The 27487-nt window shown below is 43.2% G+C and overlaps 1 protein-coding gene across 1 annotated transcript; it reads left to right on the forward strand.

Moving 5' to 3' along the window:
• The first annotated feature begins 4386 nt into the window (after positions 1–4386).
• Positions 4387–27217, forward strand: LOC120042395 (transport and Golgi organization protein 1 homolog). The gene is made up of 12 exons (XM_038987230.1): positions 4387–4515; positions 4671–4873; positions 12036–13348; positions 13630–13695; positions 13786–13919; positions 22334–22459; positions 22589–22610; positions 22747–22823; positions 22927–23004; positions 23133–23243; positions 23699–23758; positions 27212–27217. Exons 1-12 carry the CDS (start codon positions 4387–4389, stop codon positions 27215–27217), a joined length of 2325 nt encoding a protein of 774 aa, XP_038843158.1.
• The last annotated feature ends 270 nt before the right edge of the window (positions 27218–27487 follow it).

Raw genomic sequence — 27487 nt, forward strand, 5'->3', positions numbered from 1 at the left:
CTCCTGCGGTGGAGGAGTGGGTACAGCGCTCTAGGGAGACCTGGCGGGCAGTCCAGGACTCTCTCAGGCAGGCCAGTGAACGGCAGAAGAAGAGCGCTGATCGCCACCGCAGTGAGGATCCTGTGTTCGCACCAGGGGACAGGGTCTGGCTCTCGACCCGAAACCTGGCTCTCGACCCGAAACCTGCCCCTCCGCCTGCCCTGCCGGAAGCTGGGGCCGCAGTGTGTGGGGCCATTTAAAGTCCTGAGGAGGATAAACGAGGTGTGTTATAGATTGCAACTCCCTTCTTACTATCGCATTAACCCCTCGTTTCATGTGTCTCTCCTCAGGCCGGTGGTAGCTGGTCCCCTTCAGGAAGGTGAGGTACCGGAGGTCCCTCCGCCCCATCTGGATATCGAGGGGTCCCCGGCGTACACAGTACGAGCTATTCTGGACTCGAGACGCCGTACTGAGGGGCCTGCAGTACCTCGTTGACTGGGAGGGGTACGGTCCGGAGGAGAGGTGCTGGGTACCGGGGAGAGACATTTTAGGTATATGAAATACAAATGTTATAGAGAGAAATTGTCCTATAATAACCACAACAAAAAAACGTATTATCTGGGAATATTGAAGACTCATGTGAAAAGGAACCACCAGCTTTCATATGTTCTCATGTTCTGAGCAAGGAACTTAAACGTTAGCTTTTTTACATGGCACATATTGCACTTTTACTTTCTTCTCCAACACTTTGTTTTTGCATTATTTAAACCAAATTGAACATGTTTCATTATTTATTTGAGACTAAATAGATGTTATTTTTGTATTATATTAAGTTAAAATAAAAGTGTTCATTCAGTATTGTTGTAACTGTCATTATTACAAATATATATATATAAAAATCAGATTTTTTTGGTCCTCCAATAATCAGTATCGGTGTTGAAAAATAAATCGGTTGATCTCTAATGGATTGGATTTATATACACCTAGTGTTTTCCTACTAGGTGCTCAAAGTGCTTTACATTGTTGTTAGGGTTGCGTCAATTCAATCTGGTATAAGGACAAGTATGACAATGAGTCACTAATTGTATGCTATGTACTTTTTATTAACTAAGTAATAAATGGCAAATGCAATTTTCGTATATACGGGTTCACTGCACCACCCCGCAGGGTAGAACAGAGAACTGACTTGTTCCTGACAAAGATATTATAATATACTCATGACAGAGATAGTTCCCGCTTCCGAGCCGGCCTGTCAGAGTAGAGACTGGGCGTGGTTTAGACTCACCCAGCCTATCGCCGGCGCTCAGGCTAGTCCTAGCCTCTTTGCGCTCTTTGGTGTCCCGGCGCTGTTGCTGTGTAGATTACGCTCCCTCACCCCAGAGACTGAGGTCAGACAGCTCTGCAACATTGTCTGAGCTATTTCCACCTGTATACAAAAGCACACTGTTCTCGCTCAAGGCTAACCACAGCTTCCCAGCACACTTATCTGGGGCTAACTGTTACTTCCAGCACACACACACACTGACACCCAGGCGCCCAGGCCAACAGTTGCTAATATTCAATCACATTGAGTATTCAATCACAATCACATATAGTATTGGGTTGTAGTGCATAATTCAGAACCTCACATTGTACAGGAGAAACACCTCAGCTCACACCTGGGTGATGCTACGGCAGCCATTTTGCACCACACATGCGCTAGCCAAACCCTAACAATCACCTAACTGGCCCTGGGCCAGTGTTTAGAAACATGCTTTAACACCCAAAGTATAAGGAAATAAAGAGAAAGAGACGGCGAAGGGAGGTTGAAAAGAAGACGTGCAAGTTCGCAGTACCTGCAGTAGACACGTGGGGACGATATCTATGGACATCCCAGACCCGGAAAGAGACTGGGGTGGGGGGGACAAAAATATAAAAGGAGAGAGACAAGAGAGTAAAGCCAAAAGGTGGATTGAAGGATTTTTTAAAATAAAAATGTAACTCAAGAAAAATAAGATAAAAAGAGACTATTAAATGCTGAGAAAGATAAAGAGAACATTGAGTACTATTCTGCTAATTGAGTAAGCACAGTGGAAACAGCATGCTGCACAGATAAGGGCAACAAAACAACAACTGTGTTTGCGTCTGTGTGATGGTACACTACATGACAAAATGATGTGGACACCTGATACAACAGCCTCCACTCTTCTGGTTAGGCTTTCCACTAGATGTTGGAACATTGCTACGGGGACTTCAGCCACAAGAGCATTAGTGAGGTCGGGCACTGACGTTAGGTGATTAGGCCTGGCTCGCAGTCGGCGTTCCACTTCATCCCAAAGGTGTTCGATGGTGTTGAGGTCAGGGCTCTATGCAGGCCAGTCAAGTTCTTCCACACCGATCGACAAACCATTTCAGTATGGACCTCACTTTGTGCATAGGGGCACTGTCATGCTAAAAAAGGAAAGGTCCTTCCCAAACTGTTGCCACAAAGTTGGAAGCACAGAATCTTCTGGAATGTCATTGTATGCTGTAGCGTTAAGATTTCCCTTCACTGGAACTAAAGGGCCTAGTCCGAACCATGAAAAACAGCCCCAGACCATTATTCCTCCTCCACCAAACTTTACAGTTGGCACTATGCATTGGGGCAGTCCTCCTGACATCCACCAAATCCAGATACGTCACTCCAGAGAACGCGTTTCCACTGCTCCAGAGTCCAATGGCAGCGAGCTATACACCACTCCAGCCGACGCTTGGCATTGCGCATGATGATTTTAGGCTTGTTTGCGGCTGCTCGGACATGGAAACCCATTTCATGAAGATCCCAACTGAGAGTTATTGTGCTGACATTGCCTCCAGAGGCAATTTAGAACTTGGTAGTGAATGTTGCAACTGACAACAGATGATTTTCACACGCTATGCGCTTCAGCACTCAGCGGTCCCGTTCTGTGAGCTTGTGTGGCCTAACACTTCGCGGCTGAGCCATTGATGCTCCTAGACGTTTCCACTTCACAATAACAGCATTTACAGTTGACCGGGGCAGCTCTAGCAGGGCAGAAATTTGTCAAATGGACTTATTGGAAAGGTGGCATCCTATGACGGTGCCATGTTGAAAGTCACTGAGCTCTTCAGTGAGCTATTCTACTGCCAACGTTTGTCTATGGAGATTGCATGGCTGTTTGCTCAGTTGTATTCACCTGTCAGCAGCAGGTGTGGCTGAAATAGCCAGATCCACTCATTTGAAGGGGTGTACACATTCTTTTATATACACTGCTCAAAAAAATAAAGGGAACACTTAAACAACACAATGTAACTCCAAGTCAATCACACTTCTGTGAAATCAAACTGTCCACTTAGGAAGCAACACTGATTGACAATAAATTTCACATGCTGTTGTGCAAATGGAATAGACAACAGGTGGAAATTATAGGCAATTAGCAAGACACCCCCAATAAAGGAGTGGTTCTGCAGGTGGTGACCACAGACCACTTCTCAGTTCCTATGCTTCCTGGCTGATGTTTTGGTCACTTTTGAATACTGGCGGTGCTTTCACTCTAGTGGTAGCATGAGACGGGAGTCTACAACCCACACAAGTGGCTCAGGTAGTGCAGCTCATCCAGGATGGCACATCAATGCGAGCTGTGGCAAGAAGGTTTGCTGTGTCTGTCAGTGTAGTGTCCAGAGCATGGAGGCGCTACCAGGAGACAGGCCAGTACATCAGGAGACGTGGAGGAGGCCAAAAAACATTTGTGAAAAACTGAACAGAGACACGACAACACAGACTGAAAATCTGCCAAAGAGCTGGACTCGTGCTTGTGTGAGTGAGTTATACTACATTATTCCAAATGTAGACTTAATAACATAGAAATTTCGATTTTATAAAAGTGGCCTTTTGTAATTCTCACCTTCACTGTAAGAAAAATGGCGGAAAAGGAAGTTGGAATGGAATGCTGGGAAATTCACGTAGTCGGTTATGACAGAAACGCATAATCAAAACATGTATTTATTTGTATCTAACTATTCAGCTGTCACTTTATTGCATTCTCGTACGTTTCACACAACATTATAATCAAAGTAGATAAGAATTTGTCATTTTTTGAAAACAATAATCAAATGTTGTGCGTTACCGGGGTAACCGGGGTAAACTACCAAGTGTGCTGCTAGACTAGCTAAACTATGCTCTAGTTAAACTACTGGCCTTTTATTGTCCATAAATATAGCGAGTAAACTTCAACACGTTCCGTGAAGACACGTAAGAAATATACCTAGCTACGAATCTGTTGATTGTGTTATTGAGCATTTTGCCCAGGATATTTTCTAACACAAAAATGTCACAGTTAGAAAACGGTATCGTTAGTAGCTAGCTAGATAAGTGATGTTGTAAATTGCTTGGCTAATTTCGCTCGAATTCAGTGTTCACAGACCATCAGGATGCCGGTTCCTTTGTCTGGGGTAGAGCTGCTCAGAGTGTGTACAGTGCTCCAGGACTGTGCTGCAGAGCTGTCAGTGCTGGGTCACATCATGCCCGACACCTACAGGGGTCGTCCAGAAGCTGATAAGGTATTATCTGATTATCCTCAGCTAACATTATACGCGGAGCTAATGTCAGTTGGCTTTTTCAAGCGATGATGCGTCTTTAGCAAATTAATGGTATGCTTGCTATCTAAGCTGTAATTTTCTCCTATTCAGCCCGTATTCATATGTTTTTGTGGAAGTTTGTGTCAGCCGACATTGGACAGGTCCTTGAACAGCAGAAAGGGGCAGAGCAGAACCTGAAAGCAGCCCGACAGTTTGAGAGAGAGTCTGGGAGACTGTCAGATGCCACCCGTGAGCTGCACAGATCCCAGAAGGAACTGAACCGCACACTAGAGGAGAACCCACTGTCCCCTGACAACCTGGCCAAGGTGCAGAGAGACAGGTGGGTTCCAGATAGCTCTTGTTCGGGGCTTTAGTGCACGTTCCGACTTGGACCAGAGCTAGGTTCCAGACAATTTAATAAAATAGAAGCCCACAACTCTGTGCTTCAAACAGAGATGTATTATGATTTATTATGCACACGAGACAACTTTTCAACTACTTAGCCAAGTTCGCACCCAGCCTCTCCAATGCTAATGCACCCCTGCATCAACTGCTAAAGCAGTCCAGTGAGTTTCTCTGGGACAAGCAACACGACATTGCTTTCCAAATGTGAAAGACTTGATCACGAGAGAACCAGGACCAATCCTTGCCTACTACGACCCCGACAAAGAGCTCAGACTCCAAGTAGACGCGTCGAAGTATGGACTAGGTGCAGTGCTACTGCAAGAAGGAAAGCCCATCGGCTACGCTTCCAAATCTCTCACAGACTGTGAAATCAAATTGAAAAGGAGCTCTATGCCATTCTGTTCGGATGTAAACGTTTCCATCAGTACGTATATGGACGACAAGTAATTGTGGAATCCGACCACAAGCCCCTTGAGTCAATCATGAGGAAACCACTAGCCGCAGCCCCGCCAAGGCTACAGAGAATGATTCTTCAACTACAAAAATACGACTTCACAATCACTCACCGTCCAGGCAAAGGCATCCCTGTCGCAGACACACTCTCCAGGAAGTTTCTTACCTATAAGGACAGCAGCCTCAGTGAAGGCATGGACATGCAAGTGCACACTGTGTACAGCAACTTACCAGTTAGTGACACAAAACTGAAGGAGATCCAAGCAGAAACAGAAAAGGACTCACAACTCGCACAGCTGAGGAAAGTCATACAGGATGGATGGCCTGAGGAGAGGAGAAAATGCCCTCAGAGCGTCTCAGAATTCTGGAACCATCCTGATGAACTATCACAGATCAACGGAATAATTTTCAAAGGAGAGAAAATCATCATTCCTACCAGTCTCAGGAAGAGATTTTGACAAAGATCCATGCTGGACACATGGGCATGGAAAAGTGCAAACAGAGAACACGGGACATTTTGTTTTGGCCCGGAATGTGCAAACAAATAGAGGACATTGTTGGTAAATGCGCCATATGTCTTGAACGACACCCCTCAAACACCAAAGAGCCAATGTTACCTCACTGTATCCCAGACCGACCCTGGCAGGTCGTGGCAACCGATCTGTTCACCTGGAACAACGAGAACTACATCGTAACAGTTGACTACTACAGAAGATAGTAGTCTACTACTCGACAAGCTTCATAGCACCACATCTGCAGCTGTGATACACAAGCTGAAAGCATCCTTTGCCAGGCATGGCATTGTAGAGACTTTAATATCTGGGCCCTGTTACAAATCAAATGAGTTTGAATCCTTCACAAAAGCATGGGAGTTTACACGTCACCACAAGCCCACATTACCCTCAAAGTAATGGCCTTGCTGAAAAATCAGTGCAGATTGCTAAATCACTCATGGACAAAGCAGACAAGAGAGACCCCTACCTCAGCCTCCTTGAATACCGCAACACTCCAGTTGACAACTTCAAATCACCAGCCCAGCTGTTGATGAGCCGCTGACTTCGCTCAATCCTTCCCAGCACCAACCAGCAGCTACAACCTGAGGTCGTCAGCTACAAGGAAATGCATGAAAAACGTGCACAGAGACAACAACAACAAAAGCGATACTACGACAGGTCAGCTAGACCACTGCCACCACTGATCGACGGAGAGTCAGTTTGAATCCAGGAGCATGGCCTCTGGAAGCCAGCAGTCGTCATCCAGCCAGCTAACACTGAACGTTCATAGCACGTCCTCACCGCAGAAGGAGCGGTGTACCGCCGCAATCGTCGTCACCTACTGAACACAAAAGAACAACACACTGATGAGATGAACTTTTCCCCTGAAAGAGAACGTGATGGACTAAACACACACACACACACACACACACACATCACAACATACACCATACTTACCTGCAACACCACAAGAACTGTTGACTGACACAGAAGCATTGTCAGCATCATATCGCACAAGGTCAGGAAGAGAGGTCAAGCCCAGAGCTGTCCTAGAACTGTGAAATGTCAAAGGGTGTAGGCGGATCGCTGCCCTAAAAGAGTTCCACACTGTAAACTTGTTATTGAAAGTTCACTTGAAATGCTTTGGTATTGTATTTGTTTGAAATGTTAAGATGTATTTCTACTGTGAAAGCTGAGTTGCTGAGAATCCCTTGTTCGAAAAGTAACAGTATGTTGGATCATTGTTTCAGAGTCTATGTTGATTCAGTTGGTGTAGTATGCAATATAAATGGTTACTTACCTTGAGTTCAAACTGCAGAGCATGTTTTCAAAAGAAACGCTTAGAATATGTATTTTTTTTTTATTTTGTTTTAAAAGAAGGGGGATGTAATATTCATATGTGTAAACATACTGAGTTATAATTGGATGCATTTTACCGCCATATCATACTGTGCTATGATTGGTTAAGACCACCCAAATGGTTAGGTCATGGTTAGTTTGATCCTGGTTGGCGATACGTGAACATGCCAGTTATAGCTAGTGTTATATATAATAAATATACATCTAGCTTATGCATACATACATAACCATATCTACATATATATGAACATACATATAGCTTGTGCATACAGTACCATTGGGTTAGTTAACTCAATGGTCAGACTAGTTAACCTTTAGATAACTCCTGTTTTAGTGTCATCTGGCTGCGCTAGAGACTGTGTGTGACCATAGGATTAAAAGCTTGTACAACACACCCCATGACTAAAACACAAGACTGCTGAGGCACCGAACAGGATACCCCATCGTCACAAAACTGATGACCGCACTGAACAGTTATGAAGCGCCAAACTAAACCGCCTGACTTAAGTAATTGCTCACATCCCTCTAACTCAGGAAAGCCCCTAGCCCATCTCATGACTCCTGGACACACAAAGAGTTACATCGCATGAACCCAAACACACACACACACACATTATCTCCCCTCTCTACTGGTCAGGTGCCAAGAGTGCACCAATGGGGCCCCTGTTCTGGCCAGAGCAGACCCGCCTCCAACTCTTCAGGACCAGTCAGGAGAACAGAACTACCAGACTCAACCTACGTCACATTAATGTATAAAATCTAATGCACACTTTGTTTAGGGGCTCTCTTCTGCTGGTTCCCTCTGACCCAAATGAACGAGCCCGTGCACGCTTTGCAAGATATCTTTGACTCTGAATAAACTGCCTTTACTATATCTAAGTCCACCCTGTCCAGCGTCTTGACTTGGTCTCATTCTCATGTAAATGATCATCAACACTAGCTAATAAAGAGTTACGTTAAGAAATATCCTGTAGTACTGCATTTTATTATTTTGTACAAAGTGTGCAAAACAAGACAGTGCAGACGAGGAATGCATTAGTAAGTACTTGGCGCTAAACTCAAGCGAACTTTCAGGATGCTTCCATCTTTCCATAGCTAGCTAGCTTGACCGGCGTTGTCATTTCAAGGGGATGAACTTGGCTAACCTAGCGCAACTATCGTTAACGTTAGTTGTAAATACTGTAATGAAACAGGCAGGGAGCAGGTCTCGAACCCTCGACCTTCTAGCCCGAAGTCCAGCACGCTATCGACTGTGCCGCAAAAGCATGCTCGTGCGGCAGAGTCGATTTCCACGCTTATAAACCCAGGGTTGTTACACTGCCATTGCATAATAACCTAAGCTTGCTTAGTTGTAGCCGAAGCGAAGTCTCAGCCAGTGTTGGCTACTGCCTGACTAGTTGCCAAATTCTGGAACTATAATAACTGTGTTTCTGTAGTAACTACATTAGTAGCTTGCACCATGTAAACAAGCTTTTGGCCTATATATTTTCTTGAACCCAAAGGCAAAGCTACACAAGGGCCCATAGCTAATCCAAACTTGTGAACATTGACTAACTAACTACATGACAACTTGCCAATTGATCTGGCAGTCTTCTTAGTTAACTAACTAGCTAGCTACACACAATAATAGAGATGTGAGCTTAATTGTAATCAACTACTATAGTTACTTACTAAACTGACCATTAATATATCACACTTCTGTGTTGGTTTAGGAAGCAAATTGCAAGATGGATTATAGGCCTGGTTAGCTATAAAGCTAGCTATTGTTGACATAAAATACTGGCATGTCATTAACCCCTCTGCTTGCAAGTTCTTCTCTTTTTACATCTACCTTATCAAGACAAAAACAATATTCTATTTAGCCTTAATGCTTGGCTTTCCTTTTGGATACTCTGGCTCTGTAAAAAGAGAAGCAGATAAAACAAGGCTTACAATAGTGATGTGTATTCTATTCACACCCTGATTGTGCATGGGGCACATAGGGAGGACGCTGAGGTAATGGGCTGGAATCTTTGGTAGGCGTGAAACAACTGATCTTTGAATCATTCCTCTCCACAGTGCTCCTGTGCCGGGGCAAAGCTTTCAGCGATTTCACCGGACCAGACTGTCGGTTTCTGTCATTTAAAAAAGGAGAGACTATATATGTCTACTATAAACTCTCAGGCCAAAGGACAAATATATGTGCAGGGAGTGTAAGTATGAGTTAATATTAAATTACAGTACCTGTCAAAAGTTTGGACACACCTACTCATTCAAGGGTTTTATTTCACTATTATTCTACAATGTAGAAAATAGTAAAGACATCAAAACTTTGGAAAACACATGGAATCATGTAGCAACCAAAAAAGTGTTAAACAAATCAAATATATTTTAGATTCTTTAAAGTAGCCACCCATTGTCTTGATGACTGCTTTGCACAGGCTTGGCATTCTGTCAACCAACTTCATGAGGTAGTCACCTGGAATGCATTTCAATTAACAGGTGTGCCTTATTAAAATGTTATTTGTGGAATTTATTTCCTTATATATGCGTTTGAGCCAGTTGTGTTGTGACAAGGTTGGGGTGGTTCACAGAAGATTTGGTAAAAGACCAAGTCCATATTATGGCAAGAACAGTGCAGTCGCAAAAACCATCAAGCGCTATGATGAAACTGGCTCTTATGAGGACTGCCACACGAAAGGAAGACCCAGCGCTACCTCTGCTGCGAGTTAACTGCACCTCATATTGAAGCCCAAGTAAATGCTTCACAGAGTTCAAGTAACAGACATAGCCCAACATCAACTGATCAGAGGAGACTGCGTGAATCAGGCCCTGAATCAGGCCACTACTGAAGGACCCTAATAAGAAGAAGACACTTGCTTGGGCCTAGACACACGAGCAATGGACATTAGACTGGTGGAAATCTGTCCTTTGGTCTGATGAGTACAAATTTGAGAGTTTTGGTTCCAACCTTCGTGTCTTTATGAGATGCAGAGTAGGTGAACAAATTATCTCCGCATGGGTGGTTCCCACCGTGAAGCATGGAAGAGGTGTGGGGGTGCTTTGCTGGTGACACTGTCTGTGATTTATTTAGAATTCAAGGCTCACTTAACCGGCATGGCTACCACAGCATTCTGCAGTGATCTGCCATCCCATGTGGTTTGTGCTTAGTGGGACAATTATTTGTTTTTCAGCAGGACAATGACCCAACACACCTCCAGGCTGTGTAAGGGCTTTTTCACCACATTTACCCGACCTCAACCCAATTGAGATGGTTTGGGATGAAGTGGACCACAGAGTGAAGGAAAAGCAGCCAACAAGAGCTCAACATATGTGGGAACTCCTTCAAGACTGTTGGAAAAGCATTCCTGTTTCAACAACACAACATGCATTTTGCTACACCCGCAATTACATCTGCTAAATACGTGTATGTGACCAATAAAATGTTATTTGATTTGGGCTTCTTTGAAGAATATAAAATATATTTAGATATTTTTTTGTACACTTTTTTGGGGTTACTACATGATTCCATATCTGTTATTTCATAGTTTTGATGTCTTCACTATTATTATACAATGTAGAAAATAAAGAAAAACCCTTGAATGAGTAGGTGTGTCCAAACTTTTTACTGGTACTGTATGTGATAACATTGCAGTCTAGAAGGAATGTTGAAGCTTTTTCTGTTTTGTTAACATGTTTCATTCTCTGTTTTGTTTCCATTTCTTGCAATAGGTTGGTAACCGCTTTGGTTACTTCAATAAGGACCAACTCGTAATCAATCACATATACACTGAAAAATAATTGGAGATTCCTGCTGAGGTAAGTCAATAAATAGTTGTAGGCCTAGTTCACTACTGCCAATGCATCATCGCTTAAAACATTGTCTGGAATGACTGAACTTCTTTCTGAAATAGGTAGTATGACTCAAACAATGTTTTCTTTTTCTTTTCAGGAAACCGACATTGTTTGCTTTGACACTGGACACGATAAGTTTGACAGTTATGACATTGATTCACTGTTAGGTTCCTCTTTATTGTTAACAGACAAGGAGGAATCTGTGCAAGTAACCACAGAGACTTTGTACCTAAACAAAAGTGCTGAGAGCACCACAGTGGAAGTGGATGAGCCTCCACCTGAAGTGACACTGTTAAAAAATGATGAGATTGATAGGGATGTACCTGAGGACATTGATAAGGTTGTAGAGGTTCCAGATAATGATGATCTGAGACATTTTGAGGCTTTAGAGTCCTCTCTGCCTCAGCCTGAAACTCTTGACACAAAGGGTGTGGAATCTAACACTGTACTTGAGACCACAGCTGAGAGGATCAAAGATTACCTTCAGAAAGATCAGCAGAGGACAGAGGACTCTGTGCCGTACAGTGTTGTTGAACCAGAGGAAGGTGAGATCAAAGAAACCCCCTCAGAACCTGATTCCAAAGATGATCCTGCGTTAGAAAATGCACCTGATGGTTTTTCAGAAGGCAGACCTATTCCTGATTTAAAAATCATACTTGGAATAACTTTTGATGCTGTCACTTCCAATAATGAGGACACTTGGAAGGTGACTCCATATGACGAGGAAAGTGACAAGACTGAATATCAGCAGGATGAGGAAAGTGATTATCATCTCAGGGAAACTCCATTGCTGGCTTTTTCTGAAGAAAGTTCTAATTTGGAACACGAGAACATTCCGGAATCTGATCAGACAGATGAGGAAGACAGTCTATCAGAGGTACCTCATACACAGAAACAGGACTCCAAGGACAATAACCTGTGGTCTGCATTTGGTGATACCGTTTTTAACATTGTCAGTGGTGGGGAAAGAATAGCTTATGTTGCCGGTTCAGAGGAAGATGACGAGGAGGATGATGACGAAGGTGAGATTACACCAGAGGAGCCTCCCAAAATTGAAGAACCCAAGGAGTCATTTGGCTGTTCTACTTCCTCTGAGCTAATCTTTGAGGAACCTGGGCACTCTAATTTCAGTGAGGATGCTGTCAAAGTACCTGATGAGGATTCTCAGACGTTGCAGTTTGAGGATGAATCTGAAGAAGGTGACATCGAACCTTCAACACCTCCTGCTGATGAGGCGAGTCCCTTTGAACACACTGAGGCTTTAGCAGAGAATCTTACAGAAGATGACAGCCCAGTCCCTAAACAGCTCTCACAGACAGACATGCTCTCAGACTTTGATAGTAAAATTAACGAATCAGAGCAGAAACAAGCTGTTGAAGAACTCCCCATACAAAATGCGGAGTCAGTAGATTTCTCACAAGTAGAGAATAGTTTTAAACAGGGTGGTACAGAGCTTTTCAGACTATTTCAAGAACCATACCAGAAGGTCCCAGATCCAAGTAGAAACACAATGGTGAAAGAGAGCCATCAAGAACTCCCCATAGAGGAGGAGGATTCAATACACCTAGAGGGGGAAGAGATTGAGGAAGAGTTGCTAGAGGATGAAAATGCAGTATTATCTTCATCCAAAACTGAGCACACTGATGAAAATGACACAGAAAATCTATCTGAATTTGGGTCAGAGCAACCCAATAATTATACACAAACCGATGTTGTATCCAGTGATGTGTTGGATGTGGTCCAACACGACGAGGCTATTGACATAGAACCTGAGGTGCATGAGACTGAAAATGATGCTGAAAGCCACACACCCTCACTTAAAGATAAAGTTCTGGATCCCCTTCCAAACAAAGAGACGGAATACAGTGACAATGTGTTGAGGCTGACACTATTGCGAGACCGCTGCAAGGAGGAGGATATGGAGCGCCTCCAAAAGATTCTAGGTCCCGTGAACCTCTTTAGGTTGGAGTTCCTGTTTTTTGACCTGGAGCTGAAGGCTGCCCGGCTGTCCCAGACAAACGCCCGTGAGGACATTGAAAAGGTGCTGGAAGCCATTTTGGAAGCCTCTGAAACCCCAATCCTGGATGAGATTGAGAGGATGCTGGATGCCCATGAGAACGCTGACCAGCAGCAGGAGTCTGGTGAGTTTGTTGAGGAAGCTTCCATCTTGGACGACTTCCAGGAATTTGTGTTCACCCTGCGTCAGAATTACTCGACGGCCAGAAACAGTGCTCCCATGGCAGTGGGCAGTCAACTACACCCTGACACAGGTAATAATGCTTTTTTTCAGTTTATGTTCATGTCAGAGTATAGGAGGATTAAAACCTTTTGTTAAATACATATTTGGAAAGTCTCATACATTGCTAATGACATGATAATACTGCCTGGAGATTTGGTTTGCAGAATAAGCTGTATTTAAGAAATGCCCAAGAAGTACAACAAAGTAAATAGTAATCTGTTGACAGAACAAATACACTTCCTGACAATGCCAGTTAGATTGCAATGCATGAACATTTACTCACTGTTTGAACCTCTCTGAATGGTTCAAAAGATGGGGATATGTCTGAAAACACCTTGGACATGGGACTTAGCGTAGACATGGATCACCCTCCCTCAGGTAGGTGTTCATTATACTTCCCTACTTTTGAAATTGTGGTGAGATGTAAACTGTATGCATTAACCTAATTTGCTTGTGCTGTATTTCCAGGATCTCTGGAGTCACCTCCTGTCACTGATTTCCATGAAGATGAGCAGAGTGGTTCATCATTCGTATCAGTGCTAATTTTATCTGGTCCTCTCGTCACCCTGTTTTATGAGTATCTTGGAATATATGGTGTTATGGTAAGTTACTTCATGTATTTCTCTCTTGTGAATGGGCTTTCCTTCCTATTGTAATTGACTAATTGCCTGCATGTAGTGCTTAGGACTCAAGTATTCATACTTATTTTATTATTGCTGGGACAATGCATGTATTATTTTTATTTGGGGGGCGGCATTTGCCATGCTGACAGCGTTACCCAACCCTTCCCCTTTTTTCAACTGGTAGTTGAGTACAGCACCGTTTCCGTTAAATTAAACGTTCCAGAACGTAAAAACGTACTAAATGCAGCCCAGGTTCAGTGATCCTTTCCCATTTTTTTGTTGACTTGTTCTAGTGAAGTGTAGACTGAAGTTAAGTGTCCACAGCCAGTGTTTTGCTTATTGAGTGGGATATAAATGATACCCCGCTCGTTTTACCAGGCTTTGTGCGTTTTGCTTAGAAAGTAATCACGTTCAGAACTCTAAAAGGAGGCTAGTAGACATGTTGTTGGCGAAGCAGAGCCAGCATTGGCAAGCTAACCTTCAAGCTTAGGTTATAGTAGCTAGAAAGATAGGTACATATTGTCCTCTCCTGGGTAAAGAGAACCACGATGAAGGATCCTCTCCAGTAGTCGACTGTCTTGTTTTGCACACTTTGTACAAAATAATAAAATGCAGTACTACAGGATATTTCTTAACGTAACTCTTTATTAGCTAGCTATAACTGGCATGTTCACGTATCGCCAACCAGGATCAAACTGGCCATGACCTAACCATTTGGGTGGTTCTTAACCAATCATAGCACAGTATGATATGGCGGTAAAATGCATCCAATTAGAATTCAGTATGTTTACACATATGATTATTACATCCCGCTTCTTTTAAAACAAAAGAAAAATGTTTACATATTCTAAGCGTTTAAAAATAAAACATGCTCTGCAGTTTGAACTCAAGGTAAGTAATATTGCATACTACACCAACTGAATCAACATAGACTCTGAAACAATGATCCAACATACTGTTACTTTTCGTACAAGGGATTCTCAGCAAATCAGCTATCACAGTAGAAATACATCTTAACATTTCAAACAAATACAATACCAAAGCATTTCAAGTGAACTTTCAATAACAAGTTTACAGTCTGGAACTCTTTTAGGGCAGCGATCCGCCTACACCCTTTGACATTTCACAGGTCTAGGACAGCTCTGGGCTTGACCTCTCTTCCTGACCTTGTGCGATATGATGCTGAGCATGCTTCTGTGTCAGTCAACAGCTCTTGTGATGTTGCAGGTAAGTATGGTGTATGTTGTGCTGTGTGTGTGTGTTTAGTCCATCACGCTCTCTTTCAGGGGAACAGTTCATCTCATCAGTGTGTTGTTCTTTTGTGTTCAGTAGGTGACGACGATTGCGGCGGTACACCGCTCCTTCTGCGGTGCGGACGTGATATGAACGTTCAGTGTTAGCTGGCTGGATGACGACTGCTGGCTTCCAGAGGCCATGCTCCTGGATTCTAACTGACTCTCCGTCGATCAGTGGTGGCAGTGGTCTAGCTGACCTGTTGTAGTATCGCTTTTGTTGTTGTTGTCTCTGTGCACGTTTTTCATGCATTTCCTTGTAGCTGACGACCTCAGGTTGCAGCTGCTGGTTGGTGCTGGGAAGGATTGAGCGAAGTCTGCGGCTCATCAACAGCTGGGCTGGTGATTTGAAGTTGTCAACTGGAGTGTTGCGGTATTCAAGGAGACTGAGGTAGGGGTCTCTCTTGTCTGCTTTTGCTTTATCCATGAGTGATTTAGCAATCTGCACAGATTTTTCAGCAAGGCCATTACTTTGAGGGTAATGCGGGCTTGTGGTGACATGTGTGAACTCCCATGCTTTTGTGAAGGATTCAAACTCATTTGATTTGTAACAGGGCCCATTGTCAGATATTAAAGTCTCTACAATTCCATGCCTGGATAAAGGCTGCTTTCAGCTTGTATATCACAGCTGCAGATGTAGTGCTGTGAAGGTTGTCGAGTTCGAAGTATCTGCTGTAGTAGTCCACTGTTACGATGTAGTCCTCGTTGTTCCAGGTAAACAGATCGGTTGCCACGACCTGCCAGGGTCGGTCTGGGATACAGTGAGGTAACATTGGCTCTTTGGTGTTTGAGGGGCGTCGTTCAAGACATATGGCGCATTTACCAACAATGTCCTCTATTTGTTTGCACATTCCAAGCCCATGTGTCCAGCATGGATCTTTGTCAAAATCTCTTCTCTGAAACTGGTAGGAATGAGGATTTTTCTCTCCTTTGAAAATTATTCCGTTGATCTGTGATAGTCATCACGATGGTTCCAGAATTCTGAGACGCTCTGAGGGCATTTTCTCCTCTCCTCAGGCCATCCATTCCTGTATGACTTTCCTCAGCTGTGCAAGTTGCGAGTCCTTTTCTGTTTCTGCTTGGATCTCCTTCAGTTTTGTGTCACTAACTGGTAAGTTGCTGTACACAGTGTGCACTTGCATGTCCATGCCTTCACTGAGGCTGCTGTCCTTATAGGTAAGAAACTTCCTGGAGAGTGTGTCTGCGACAGGGATGTCTTTGCCTGGACGGTGAGTGATTGTGAAGTCGTATTTTTGTAGTTGAAGAATCATTCTCTGTAGCCTTGGCGAGGCTGCGGCTAGTGGTTTCCTCATGATTGACTCAAGGGGCTTGTGGTCGGATTCCACAATGACTTGTCGTCCATATATGTACTGATGGAAACATCCGAACAGAATGGCGTAGAGCTCCTTTTCAATTTGAGCGTAGTTGATTTCACAGTCTGTGAGAGCATTTGGACGTGTAGCCAATGGGCTTTCCTTCTTGCAGTAGCACTGAACCTAGTCCATACTTCGACGCGTCCACTTGGAGTCTGAGCTCTTTGTCAGGGTCGTAGTAGGCAAGGATTGGTCCTGGTTCTCTCATGATCAAGTCTTTCACATTCTGGAAAGCAATGTCGTGTTGCTTGTCCCAGAGAAACTCACTGGACTGCTTTAGCAGTTGACGCAGGGGTGCATTAGCATTGGAGAGGCTGGGTGCGAACTTGGCTAAGTAGTTGACCATGCCAAGCACTGTTTCCAGCTCTGCACGGTTCTTTGGTGGCTCCATTTCTTTTATGGCTAAGATCTTCTGTGGATCTGGCTTGATTCTAGTCGCTGTAAGAACATGTCCGAAGTAGCTGACCTCTGTAGCGCCGACTGTGCTCTTCTTGGGGTTGAGCCGGACTCCTCTCTCGCGGGACCTTTGCAGCAGCATCGCGCAGGGGTTTCGGTCGTGCTCATCTTTGGTTCGACCATAGACAAGGATGTTGCCCACAATTGCCACAACTCCGTTGAGGCCTTCGTACACTTCGTCGATCTTTCGCTGAAACTCGTCTTGGGCTGAGATAATCCCAAAAGGCAGGCGACGGAACCTGTAGCGTCCAAACTATAAAGGATTTGCGTCAATTCAAATCTGGTATCAGGACAAAATGTGATTCAGAGTCCCCGAATATATTTTAAGTATTTTTCTTAAACTCAAGCGATAAATGGTAAATGCAATTTTCGTATATACGGGTTCACTGTAACACCTCGCAGGGTAGAACAGGGAACTGGCAGGATGTAAGTAAACAGCTGTTCTTATACTGTGATGGACGTAGTTCCAACCCGTATGTTGGCCTATCACAGTAGAGGCTGAGCGTGGTTTAAAGTTGCTTAGCCTATCGCCGGCGCTCAGGCTGGTCCCAGCCTCTTGGCGCTCCTTGGTGTCCGGCGCTGTTGCTGTGTAGATTACGCTCCCACACCCCAGAGACTGAGGTCAGACAGTTCTGTAACATTGTTTGAGCCACTTGCACCTGCATAGAAAGCACACTGTTCTCGCTCAAGGCTAACCACAGCTTCCCAGCACACTTATCTGGGGCTAACTGTTATCGCTCAAGGCTAACCACAGCTTCCCAGCACACTTATCTGGGGCTAACTGTTATTTCCAGCACAGACACACAGACACCCAGGCCAACAGTTGCTAATATTCAATCACGTGATGTAGTATTGGGTTATAGTGCAATAAACACAGATCCTCACAAAACGGTGTGTTGAATGTTGTGAGCTTAGATGACTCTTCTGTGAGCTTGATAGCCCAGTAGCCTGATCTAGCGTCCATGACACTGAAGTAGTGTGCTCCCGCTAGCTTGTGTGTGATGCCATCTAGCGTCGGTAAAGGATAATGGGGGCGTTTGATGGGGGCGTTCGGAAAGGCCGATTAATCAGGCCGATTTCACGGTTTCAGAACAATCGGAAATCGGTATTTTTGGGCGCCGATTTGCCGTTTTTTTTTTTTTTTTACACCTTTATATAATCTTTATTTAACTAGGCAAGTTAGTTAAGAACACATTCTTATTTTCAATGACGGCCTAGGAACAGATTTTTAACCTTGTCAGCTCGGGGGATCCAATCTTGCAACAGTTAACTAGTCCAATGCTCTAACACCTGATTACATTGCACTCCACGAGGAGCCTGCCTGTTAGCGAATGCAGTACGCTAAGGTAAGTTGCTAGCTAGCATTAAACTTAACTTATAAAAAACAATCAATCAATAACTGTCATTGCTCCAATGTGTTACTTAACCATAAACATCAATGCCTTAAAATCAATACACAAGTATATATTTTTAAACTTGCATATTTAGCTAAAAGAAATCCAGGTTAGCAGGCAATATTAACCAGGTCAAATTGTGTCATTTCTCTTGCGTTCATTGCACGCAGAGTCAGGGTATATGCAACAGTTTGGGCTGCCTGGCTCTTTGCGAACTAATTTGCCAGAATTTTACGTAATTATGACAACATTGAAGGTTGTGCAATGTAACAGGAATATTTAGACTCATGGATGCCACCCGTTAGATAAAATACGGAACGGAATAAACGTTTTGTTTTCGAGGTGATAGTTTCCGGATTAGTCAAAGGTATATGGTTTAGAGAGAAATAGTCGACGCATTATAATTCCTGTAATAACTTGCCGCTTAACGTGAAAGGGGTTCCTTATTTTACCCTTCATGTCTTCCATAGAGAATGTCTTGATCTACTTCAAATAAGGTCTGTGTTTCGTGCAGGTTTAAACCGCCTCGACGTTTTGATACCCGTGTAAATCTCACTAGGATAAGGTGACGTTTGTCAACATATTTTCATAAATCCACTCTACAAATTTTTTTTATCTTCGCTTATATTTAGCCAATATTGATCAGAGTTACCTTGTCCTATGGATATCTACACAGTTATAAAATTGGCACGGTGGTGTAAGCCTACACGAAACACAGACCTTATTTTAAGTGAATCTAAAAATATCCTATGGAATAAATGAAGGAAGCGCTTTTCAGATTTTGCTAGAAGGTGTCATGGGAATTATGATTCGCACTTTGGTTGTCAATTCTTACCATGCCCATTATTAAAATAGGATTTCCTGCATATAGAAATTAAAGTTTTTGTTTTCAACATTCATCACAGGTAACTTAAACTCTATTTTTATTCAAACAGTTGAGAGTATTTGTCTCCTAAGCAGACTCTTCAGTATCATTGTCACTTCAGAGCTGTGTGTGTGTATGTGTGTGTGTATTTATGTATTATATTAAGTTAAAATAAGTGTTCATTGTTCATTCAGTATTGTTGCAATTGTCATTATTACAAAAATGTGTGTGTGTGTGTATGATATATATATATATAAAACATTTTTTTATCGGCTTTTTTTGTCCTCCAATAATCGGTATCGGCGTTGAAAAATCATAATCGGTCGACCTCTAGTCGAGACATACTCTGAGCTTGCCTCTGCGTACTTTCTCCACCACCACTAAGGCATTTACCCAGTCAGTCGGTTCTGTAACCTTGGTGACTATGTCAGATTGCTCCATGCTCTCCAACTCTTTCTTCAGACGGGCACAGAGAGCAAGGGGAATCTTTCTCAGTGGGCAGACCACAGGGGTTGCGTCTGGGTCAAGGTGAATGGTACATTCTCCTGGGAATAATCCTATTCCTGTAAAAACATCAGTCAACTCCTCCAGTACATTTTCTGTCTCTACTGGTGCTGTCACTGATAAAACTAGCTTGATGAGGTCCATGTCTAAACATGCTTTAAGACCTAGCACTGCAGGCGCTCTAGTGTCAACAACATAAAAGTCCAACATCATGTCACTTTCCTTGTATTTGCATTTGAAAGTGCATGTGCCTTTTACTGGGAGCTGTTCACCACCATAACCAGTCAGTATGCGCGTGGTGGGCTGTAGCTCGCACTCAGATGTCAAGCTGCAGGTACTTATTCAGAGGAATAATGTTTACTTGTGCACCAGTGTCTAGTTTGAACTTTAGCTCTGTGCCTTGTGTTCCTATCTCAATGTCAGCAAAGGCTTGCTCTGTCTCTGATATTTGACTTTTCTGTGTCACTGAATCAATAAACAGTTCATCAGCGTTTGACTCTTTGATTGACATTTCATCTTCACTCACTGTGTGTACTGTTTTTCCACGGTAAGCTCTGCACACTTTTGCAAAGTGATTCCATTTTCCACATTTAGTACACTGTTTGCCTTTAGCTGGGCAATTTCCTTGTTCGCCATGCACTTTGTATCCGCAACATCCACATGTTTTGGGGCGTTTTGAGTCTGTGTCGCTCTGTTTTGGAGTTATGTCTCTCTCTGTTCTAAAACGCGCTCTCTGTGCACCGGAGGTGTGCTTTGATGTCTGCCTGACTGCGTGCACTGCTTGTTCACGTGATGCGCTCGTGTTACCACGCGAAATGGTTTTCATCTGAGCCAGTGCTAGCTCGTGAGATCTGGCTATGTCGATAGCTTTGTCCAACGTTACCTCAGACCCAACATTCAACAGTTTCTCTCACTCGCGGTGAGTGTATTCCAAATACAATACGGTCCCTGACCATCTCATCCTTGTTTGCATAATCAGTCTTTCACAAGCAGACGCAGTTCTGTCACAAACTGTTCAAAAGACTAGTTAGTTCCCTGTACTTTCTCATGGAATTTGTACCAAAGGTACTGAAAACATACTAGATCGTTTTGAAGCATATGTTGTGCCGAAGACCATTACTGTCTTGTTTTGCACACTTTGTACAAAAAAAGTTAAAATGCAGTACTACAGGATATTTCTTAACGTAGCTCTTTATTAGCTAGCTATAACTGGCATGTTCACGTATCGCCAACCAGGATCAAACTGACCATGACCTAACCATTTGGGTGGTCTTAACCAATCATAGCACAGTATAATATGGCGGTAAAATGCATCCAATTATAATTCAGTATGTTTACACATATGAATATTACAGTCGACTACGTTGATCAGTTGGTGAAATGAGGATTTTCGGGTTTAAGCAAACGAGTTGCATTGCAAGTCACAAGCCAAACTAACTAGATAGCCAGCTCAACTGTCAAAGTAACGTACAGTAGCGATGGATTCGGAAGCAACAACATCTTTACCCACTTTGCCCCTGATGACAGAATCTGATCAACTGCCTGTCTTATACTTCGATATGTAAGTAGTTGGCTACAATATAGCTAGCTGGCTAGTCAAGTCTTAGGCCGCAATATGGCTGGCTGGCTAGCTACATTGAAACTGAATCTTGTTGGCAACGTCATTGTCTTGCGGAATGATTTTGTCCAACAATACCTAATGCATTTCCCAAATAGCTGCAGCCTAGAATGGATCACTTAATTGCTCTTTTAGTTGATTTTTTTCAAAGTGGAAGTTGCCTGTCCTCTTCCTCATTTAAAAAATGGCTCACTTTCCAGACTAGCAGTATCCGTTCTTTCTATATCTGGGTCTCAGATCGAGAGGTGCCTTCAAGTTGTTGAATTTTGCTTTGACAGCTTCCCCTTACATAACTATCACTTGAGGTTACATGCCATTAAAATCTACATGTGGCTCATGTCTAGTGATATGTCATGTAATCATCTATTTTGTTTATTGGCCATTTTACAGGGTGAAAGGCTACATGATGCAATCTTTTGCACTCTAAATCCACATAGGCCTAAGGCTTGTTAGTTAGATCCACTCTGTGGTGATTCATTTAGCCAATCCCTGAATTTCACTGAGCGACTGCGATGGAAGTTCTGTATTGTGCAAAGGTCACCATGGTTGGACAGTGGTAGGGCCCCAGTCCAATCCAATCCCCATTAATTGCATAAGGTCAAGGCAAATCTTCTCTCTATTGATTTTGATCAACAACTAGGTTATAGGCTACATCTATTTCTAAACCCACCTTGATTTGATCTGAAGATATGCCTCTGCATTGACTGAGAGGGTGCTCAGTGGGATAACCATTAGCCATGCTTGTAAACAGAACACTGGAATGCCTGATGGTTTAGTTCAATGTTTTTAACATCACTTATTTTCTTCTGTCATCTCAGCCCAGCTATTACCCAACTTATTTGCTAAGCCTGACATGTGCTGTAGTAATTGATTGGACCTGTCTCTCCCCAGATGGTCACCAGCCTGCCAGAGCACTGGAAGCCAGGTCCAGACTTCTACGGCGTGTCCTGTGAACCCGTGCTGGTCACTGCAGGTGCCGGGGTCATCGGCTTCCTCTTCTGGAGGAGCATTCTATCTGTAAGTTGTTGTTGCACAGTTACTGCTTTCATAATTTCATTATCTGATTGCTTTATGTTATTCTATGATGTATTGTATGCTACCGTTGAGGAGGCTGTTTGCTGCCACCTTTTCTTTTCCTTCTCACAGGTCAAAAGCAAGTCATATCTAAGTAAGTTCTTCTCTCTGGCTATTTAGGGTGCATAGTGAATCCTCATTCATATTGCTTACAGGCTGGTGTTCTTGTCATGTGTAAACCATGTCTGATTTCATACTCTTGTCATGGTTTTTATTCGCTACTGAAAAAGAGATGGTGGACAGGATGAAAAAGCTTGAACAAGAGAAGAAGGAGATACTCCAAAAGGTCGCTGAACTGCAGCAACAGGTAAGTTGCAGAGACTTTTCACTGACTAAGATCCAGACTTGAGTTCAATGTGAATTAAGGTACATAATGTTTTGACAGTATATTTCTACTGGGTTCCCCTCAGGGTGAAGAACTTAAAGAAAAGCAAAAGCTGTCTGAAAAATCTGCCACTTTATCTCTGGAGAAGATCCAGGAATTGGAGGTGAGTCTCTAAGAAATATTATCTTGATCACATGTCATTGTCATGCTGACAATTATTAGATTTTTTATTATTTTTTTCTTCTCCATAGTGTTTAAATTGACTAAGCATTTTCTTTTTCTATCCAATAGAATATTGTGCAAGAGATGGAGAGACAAAATGAGCGCCTGGACGAGGAAAATAACTTACACGCCATATCCTTTGACAAAGAGCGGGCCAATACTGCGAAACATGAAGATATGGTGAGTAGTATTGAGCGATTTAGCTGTAATTAAAATGTTTCAGAACAACCAATTCTCTGACGTCGGTTCAATTATTTGAATTCCATTAAGTTAGTTTATTATGTGAGCTCAATGTGCCGTTTCTCTAGAGAGAAATCAAATCAAGCACATATTTCGGGACGTTGTAGTTTTCAACAGGAGAATAAATATTCCACATAGTTTAGTGCAGAAAATGTGGTAATTGACTAAAATGACCACAATCCATTGCACCTACAGCTGCATGGACTTGCGCGGGCAGTCAGAGAGAAAGGGACAGCCTGCAAATGAGAGAGAGACACCCTAGAGAGCAGTTGCTTTCGTGATGTAGACAGCATAGGCAGCTACTATTAGCCAGCTACTATCCTAAATAGGATGGCTCGTTGATGAGGACAGAGAAAGATGGTTGTCATTATGCTTATCATTATCTTTGCCCATAAATGTCCGAAATGGACAAAACCATTGAGAAGTTGAAGCGCAGCAAGAAGAAGACCCAGGATGCACTTCACATTTTGTTAAGATACAGCCTTATTCTAAAATGGATAAAATAGTTTCCCCCCCTCATCAATCTACACACAATACCCCATAATGACAAAGCAAAAACGGGTATCGCAAATAAAAAAAATACAAAATTCTAATATAACATTTCCATAAGTATTCAGACCCTTTACTCAGTACTTTGTTGAAGCACCATTGGCAGCGATTACAGCCTTGAGTCTTCTTGGGTATGATGCTACAAGCTTGGCACACCTGTATTTGGGGAGTTTCTCCCATTCGTCTCTGCAGAGCCTCTCAAGCTCTGTCAGGCTGAATACTTATGTAACTGTGATACTTGAGTTTTTTTATATGCGATACCTGTTTTTGCTTTGTCATTATGGGGTATTGTGTGTAGATTAACGAGGGGGAAAAAACATTTAATCAATTTTAGAACAAGGCTGTAACGTAACAAAATGTTGAAAAAGTCAAGGGTTCTGAATACTTTCCGAATGCACTGTACGTACATTGTACATACTGTACATTTTAAGAAGGACTACCACATAAGTACTGTGGTTGGTTTGTATTACCTTACAAGGTAAATGTAAGTATATTGGCAGGTGAGGGTCTACTTGGGGTGAGTGGGTCCTCCAAGAGACTGAAATGGGATGAGTGGAAGACCCAAGCACACCTCAGAGAAGTGTCTGATGCCCTCCCAATCACCCCATCCCAATCCCCTGGATATAGTCCCTCTCCATTATCACCAATATCCACCATTAAATTGCAGTTAAAATGACAAACGAGGAATAATACAACTTTGACTTCCTTTCCTATCTGTCCAGATCTCTTATTAATTTTACAATGGATTTACAAGTCATAATAAAATGAAGAAAAAACCCCATCCCAAACCAAATCCATCTCTCTGCACCACCCCCTCCCTGCTCTCCCCCATTTAACCCTACCCAAGTCAAGCTTATCCCCACCTCCCAACCTTACCCCCCCAAGCCAAGCTTGTTCCCCCTCCCATCCTTAACCCCCCAAGCCAAGCTTATCACCACCTACCCTCCTTCCCTTACCCAGCCAGGCCAAATTTATCCCAACCTCCACCTCCCCTGTCCCCTTTTCTCAAACACACCCACACCCCTCTACACATCCATTCTCTTTCATTCACACACAACATATACTCCATGCCCCCGCACACCCATTCTCTCCTGCCCTCCTACACATATTCATCCTCCCTCCCTCTCCCCTTCATATGCACAGACACATACCCACCCATACACTCTCTCACACACACACACACACATTTGACAGTTATTGACTTACACTACCGGTCAAAAGTTTTAGAACACCTACTCATTTTTTACATTGTACAATAATAGTGAAGACATCAAAACTATGAAATAACACATATGGAATCATGTAGTAACCAAAAGAGTGCTAAACAAATCAATATATATTATATATTTGAGATTCTTCAAATAGCCACACTTTGACTTGATTACAGCTTTGCACACTCTTGGCATTCTCTCAACCAGCTTCACCTGGAATGCTTTTCCAACAGCCTTGAAGGAGTTCCCACATATGCTGAGCACTTGTTGGCTGCTTTTCCTTCACACTAATGTGTGAAGACATTTCACTGGAGCTAATGTAGAAGGAAAAGCTGTGTACATTTGCAAATACTGTGCCAAATCATATGTGAAGAACTTACAGCCAGAAGCAAGGAATAATTAATGACATAATCTCCACCTCTCAACCAGTTTTCTACAAGAACAGACACAAGGGACAACAGACATTGCAGATGAGCTGAAGGCAGTCATCAATGACCTTGGACCACAGAAGGTATTTGCACTGCTGACAGACAATGCTGCGAACATGAAGGCTGCTTGGTCTAAAATGGAGAAGTCCTACCCTGACATCACACCCATTGGCTGTGCTGCTCATGCATTGAATCTGCTCCTCAAGGACATCATGGCACTGAAAACAATGGATACACTCTACAAGAGAGCCAAGGAAATGGTTAGGTATGTGAAGGGTCATCAAGTTATAGCAGCAATCTACCTCGCCAAGCAAAGTGAGAAGAATAAGAGCACCACATTGAAGCTGCCCAGCAACACCCGTTGGGGTGGTGTTGTCATCATGTTTGCCAGTCTCCTGGAGGGGAAGGAGTCTATCCAAGAAATAAATGGCCATATCAGTCTGCCGATATGGACAGCCCCATCAAGAGGATCTTCCTGGATGATGTATTTTGGGAGAGAGTGGTAAGCAGCCTGAAACTCCTGAAACCTATTGCAGTAGCCATTGCACGTATTGGGGGAGACAGTGCCATCCTGTCTGATGTTCAGACTCTGCTTGCAGATGTAAGATAATAAATCCATACTGCCCTGCCCACTTCACTGTTGCTCCAAGCAGAGGAAACTGCAGTTCTGAAATACATTAAAAAGCGTGAAGACTTCTGCCTGAATCCCATACACGCCGCAGTGTACATGTTGAACCCCAAGTATGCTGGCAAGAGTATCCTGTCTGGTGCAGAGATCAACAAGGCCTATGGCGTCATCACTGCCGTGTCTCGCCACCTTGGCCTGGATGAGGGCAAAGTTCTAGGCAGTCTGGCGAAGTACACTTCCAAGCAGGGGCTTTGGGATGGAGATGCAATATGGCAGTCGTGCCAACATATCTCATCAGCCACCTGGTGGAAGGGACTTTGTGTATCTGAGGTTCTTTCCCCTGTTGCCTCCATCATCCTCCAAATCCCACCAACATCAGCCACCTCAGAGCGCAACTGGTCCTTGTTTGGGAACACACACACCAAAGCACGCAACAGGCTGGCCAATACAAGGGTTGAAAAATTGGTGGCCATCCGGGCAAATTTGCGGCTTTTTGAGCCTGACAACGAGCCTTCCTCAACAAGGTTGGAAAGTGACAGTGAAGATGAGGCCTCAGAGTCTGATGTTCAAGAGGTGGACATTAAGGAGGTCCAGGGAGAAGACATGGAAGGCTGAGAGGAAGACAATCAAAGATTTCGTTTCTAGACTATCCTTTTACGTATGTTGAAAACGTTTTTGGGAGATGCGATGGATCATTGGGATTATTCAATATTCCCTTTATTTTGTTGTTCAGTGAAATCATCCCATGCGAAGAGTCAACTCATTTAATTAAAGTTCAACTAACTAAGTTTTTTTTTTTCTATTGGAAGGATTTAATAATTTGCAATTATGTCTACTTATGATAAGGTAAAAGATTAATGTTTGTCTTCATATGATTTGGTAAATATATCCAATGCAAAAAAACATTAAATAGTATTAATATTAATTTGCATATATTTGCATTAATTCCCATATATTCCCACAGAAAGTTTTCACCTCTGAATATTCCCCAAAATGTGAAACCCTAATCCCCATAGCAGGATGATGCCACCACTATGCTTCACGGTAGGGATGATGTTAGACAGGTGATGAGCTGTGTCTCGTTTTCTCCAGACGTAGCGATTTGCATTCAAGTCAAAGAGTTCAGGAACCGGGATTCGTCAAACCAGTCAATGTTTTTCCACTCCTCAATTGTCCAGTGTTGGTGATTGTGTGCCCACTGGAGCAGCTTCTTCTGGTTTTTAGTAGATAGGAGTAGAACCCGGTGTGGTAGTCTGCTACAATACCCCATCCGTGACAAGGGCAGACGAATTGTGTGTTCCGGGATGTTGTCTGCACACCACTGTTATACTTTGCCATTATTTGCCGGTTTGTGGCCCGCCTGTTAGC

Source organism: Salvelinus namaycush, unplaced genomic scaffold (genome assembly GCF_016432855.1).
Source record: "Salvelinus namaycush isolate Seneca unplaced genomic scaffold, SaNama_1.0 Scaffold671, whole genome shotgun sequence".
Classification (NCBI taxonomy): domain Eukaryota; kingdom Metazoa; phylum Chordata; class Actinopteri; order Salmoniformes; family Salmonidae; genus Salvelinus; species Salvelinus namaycush.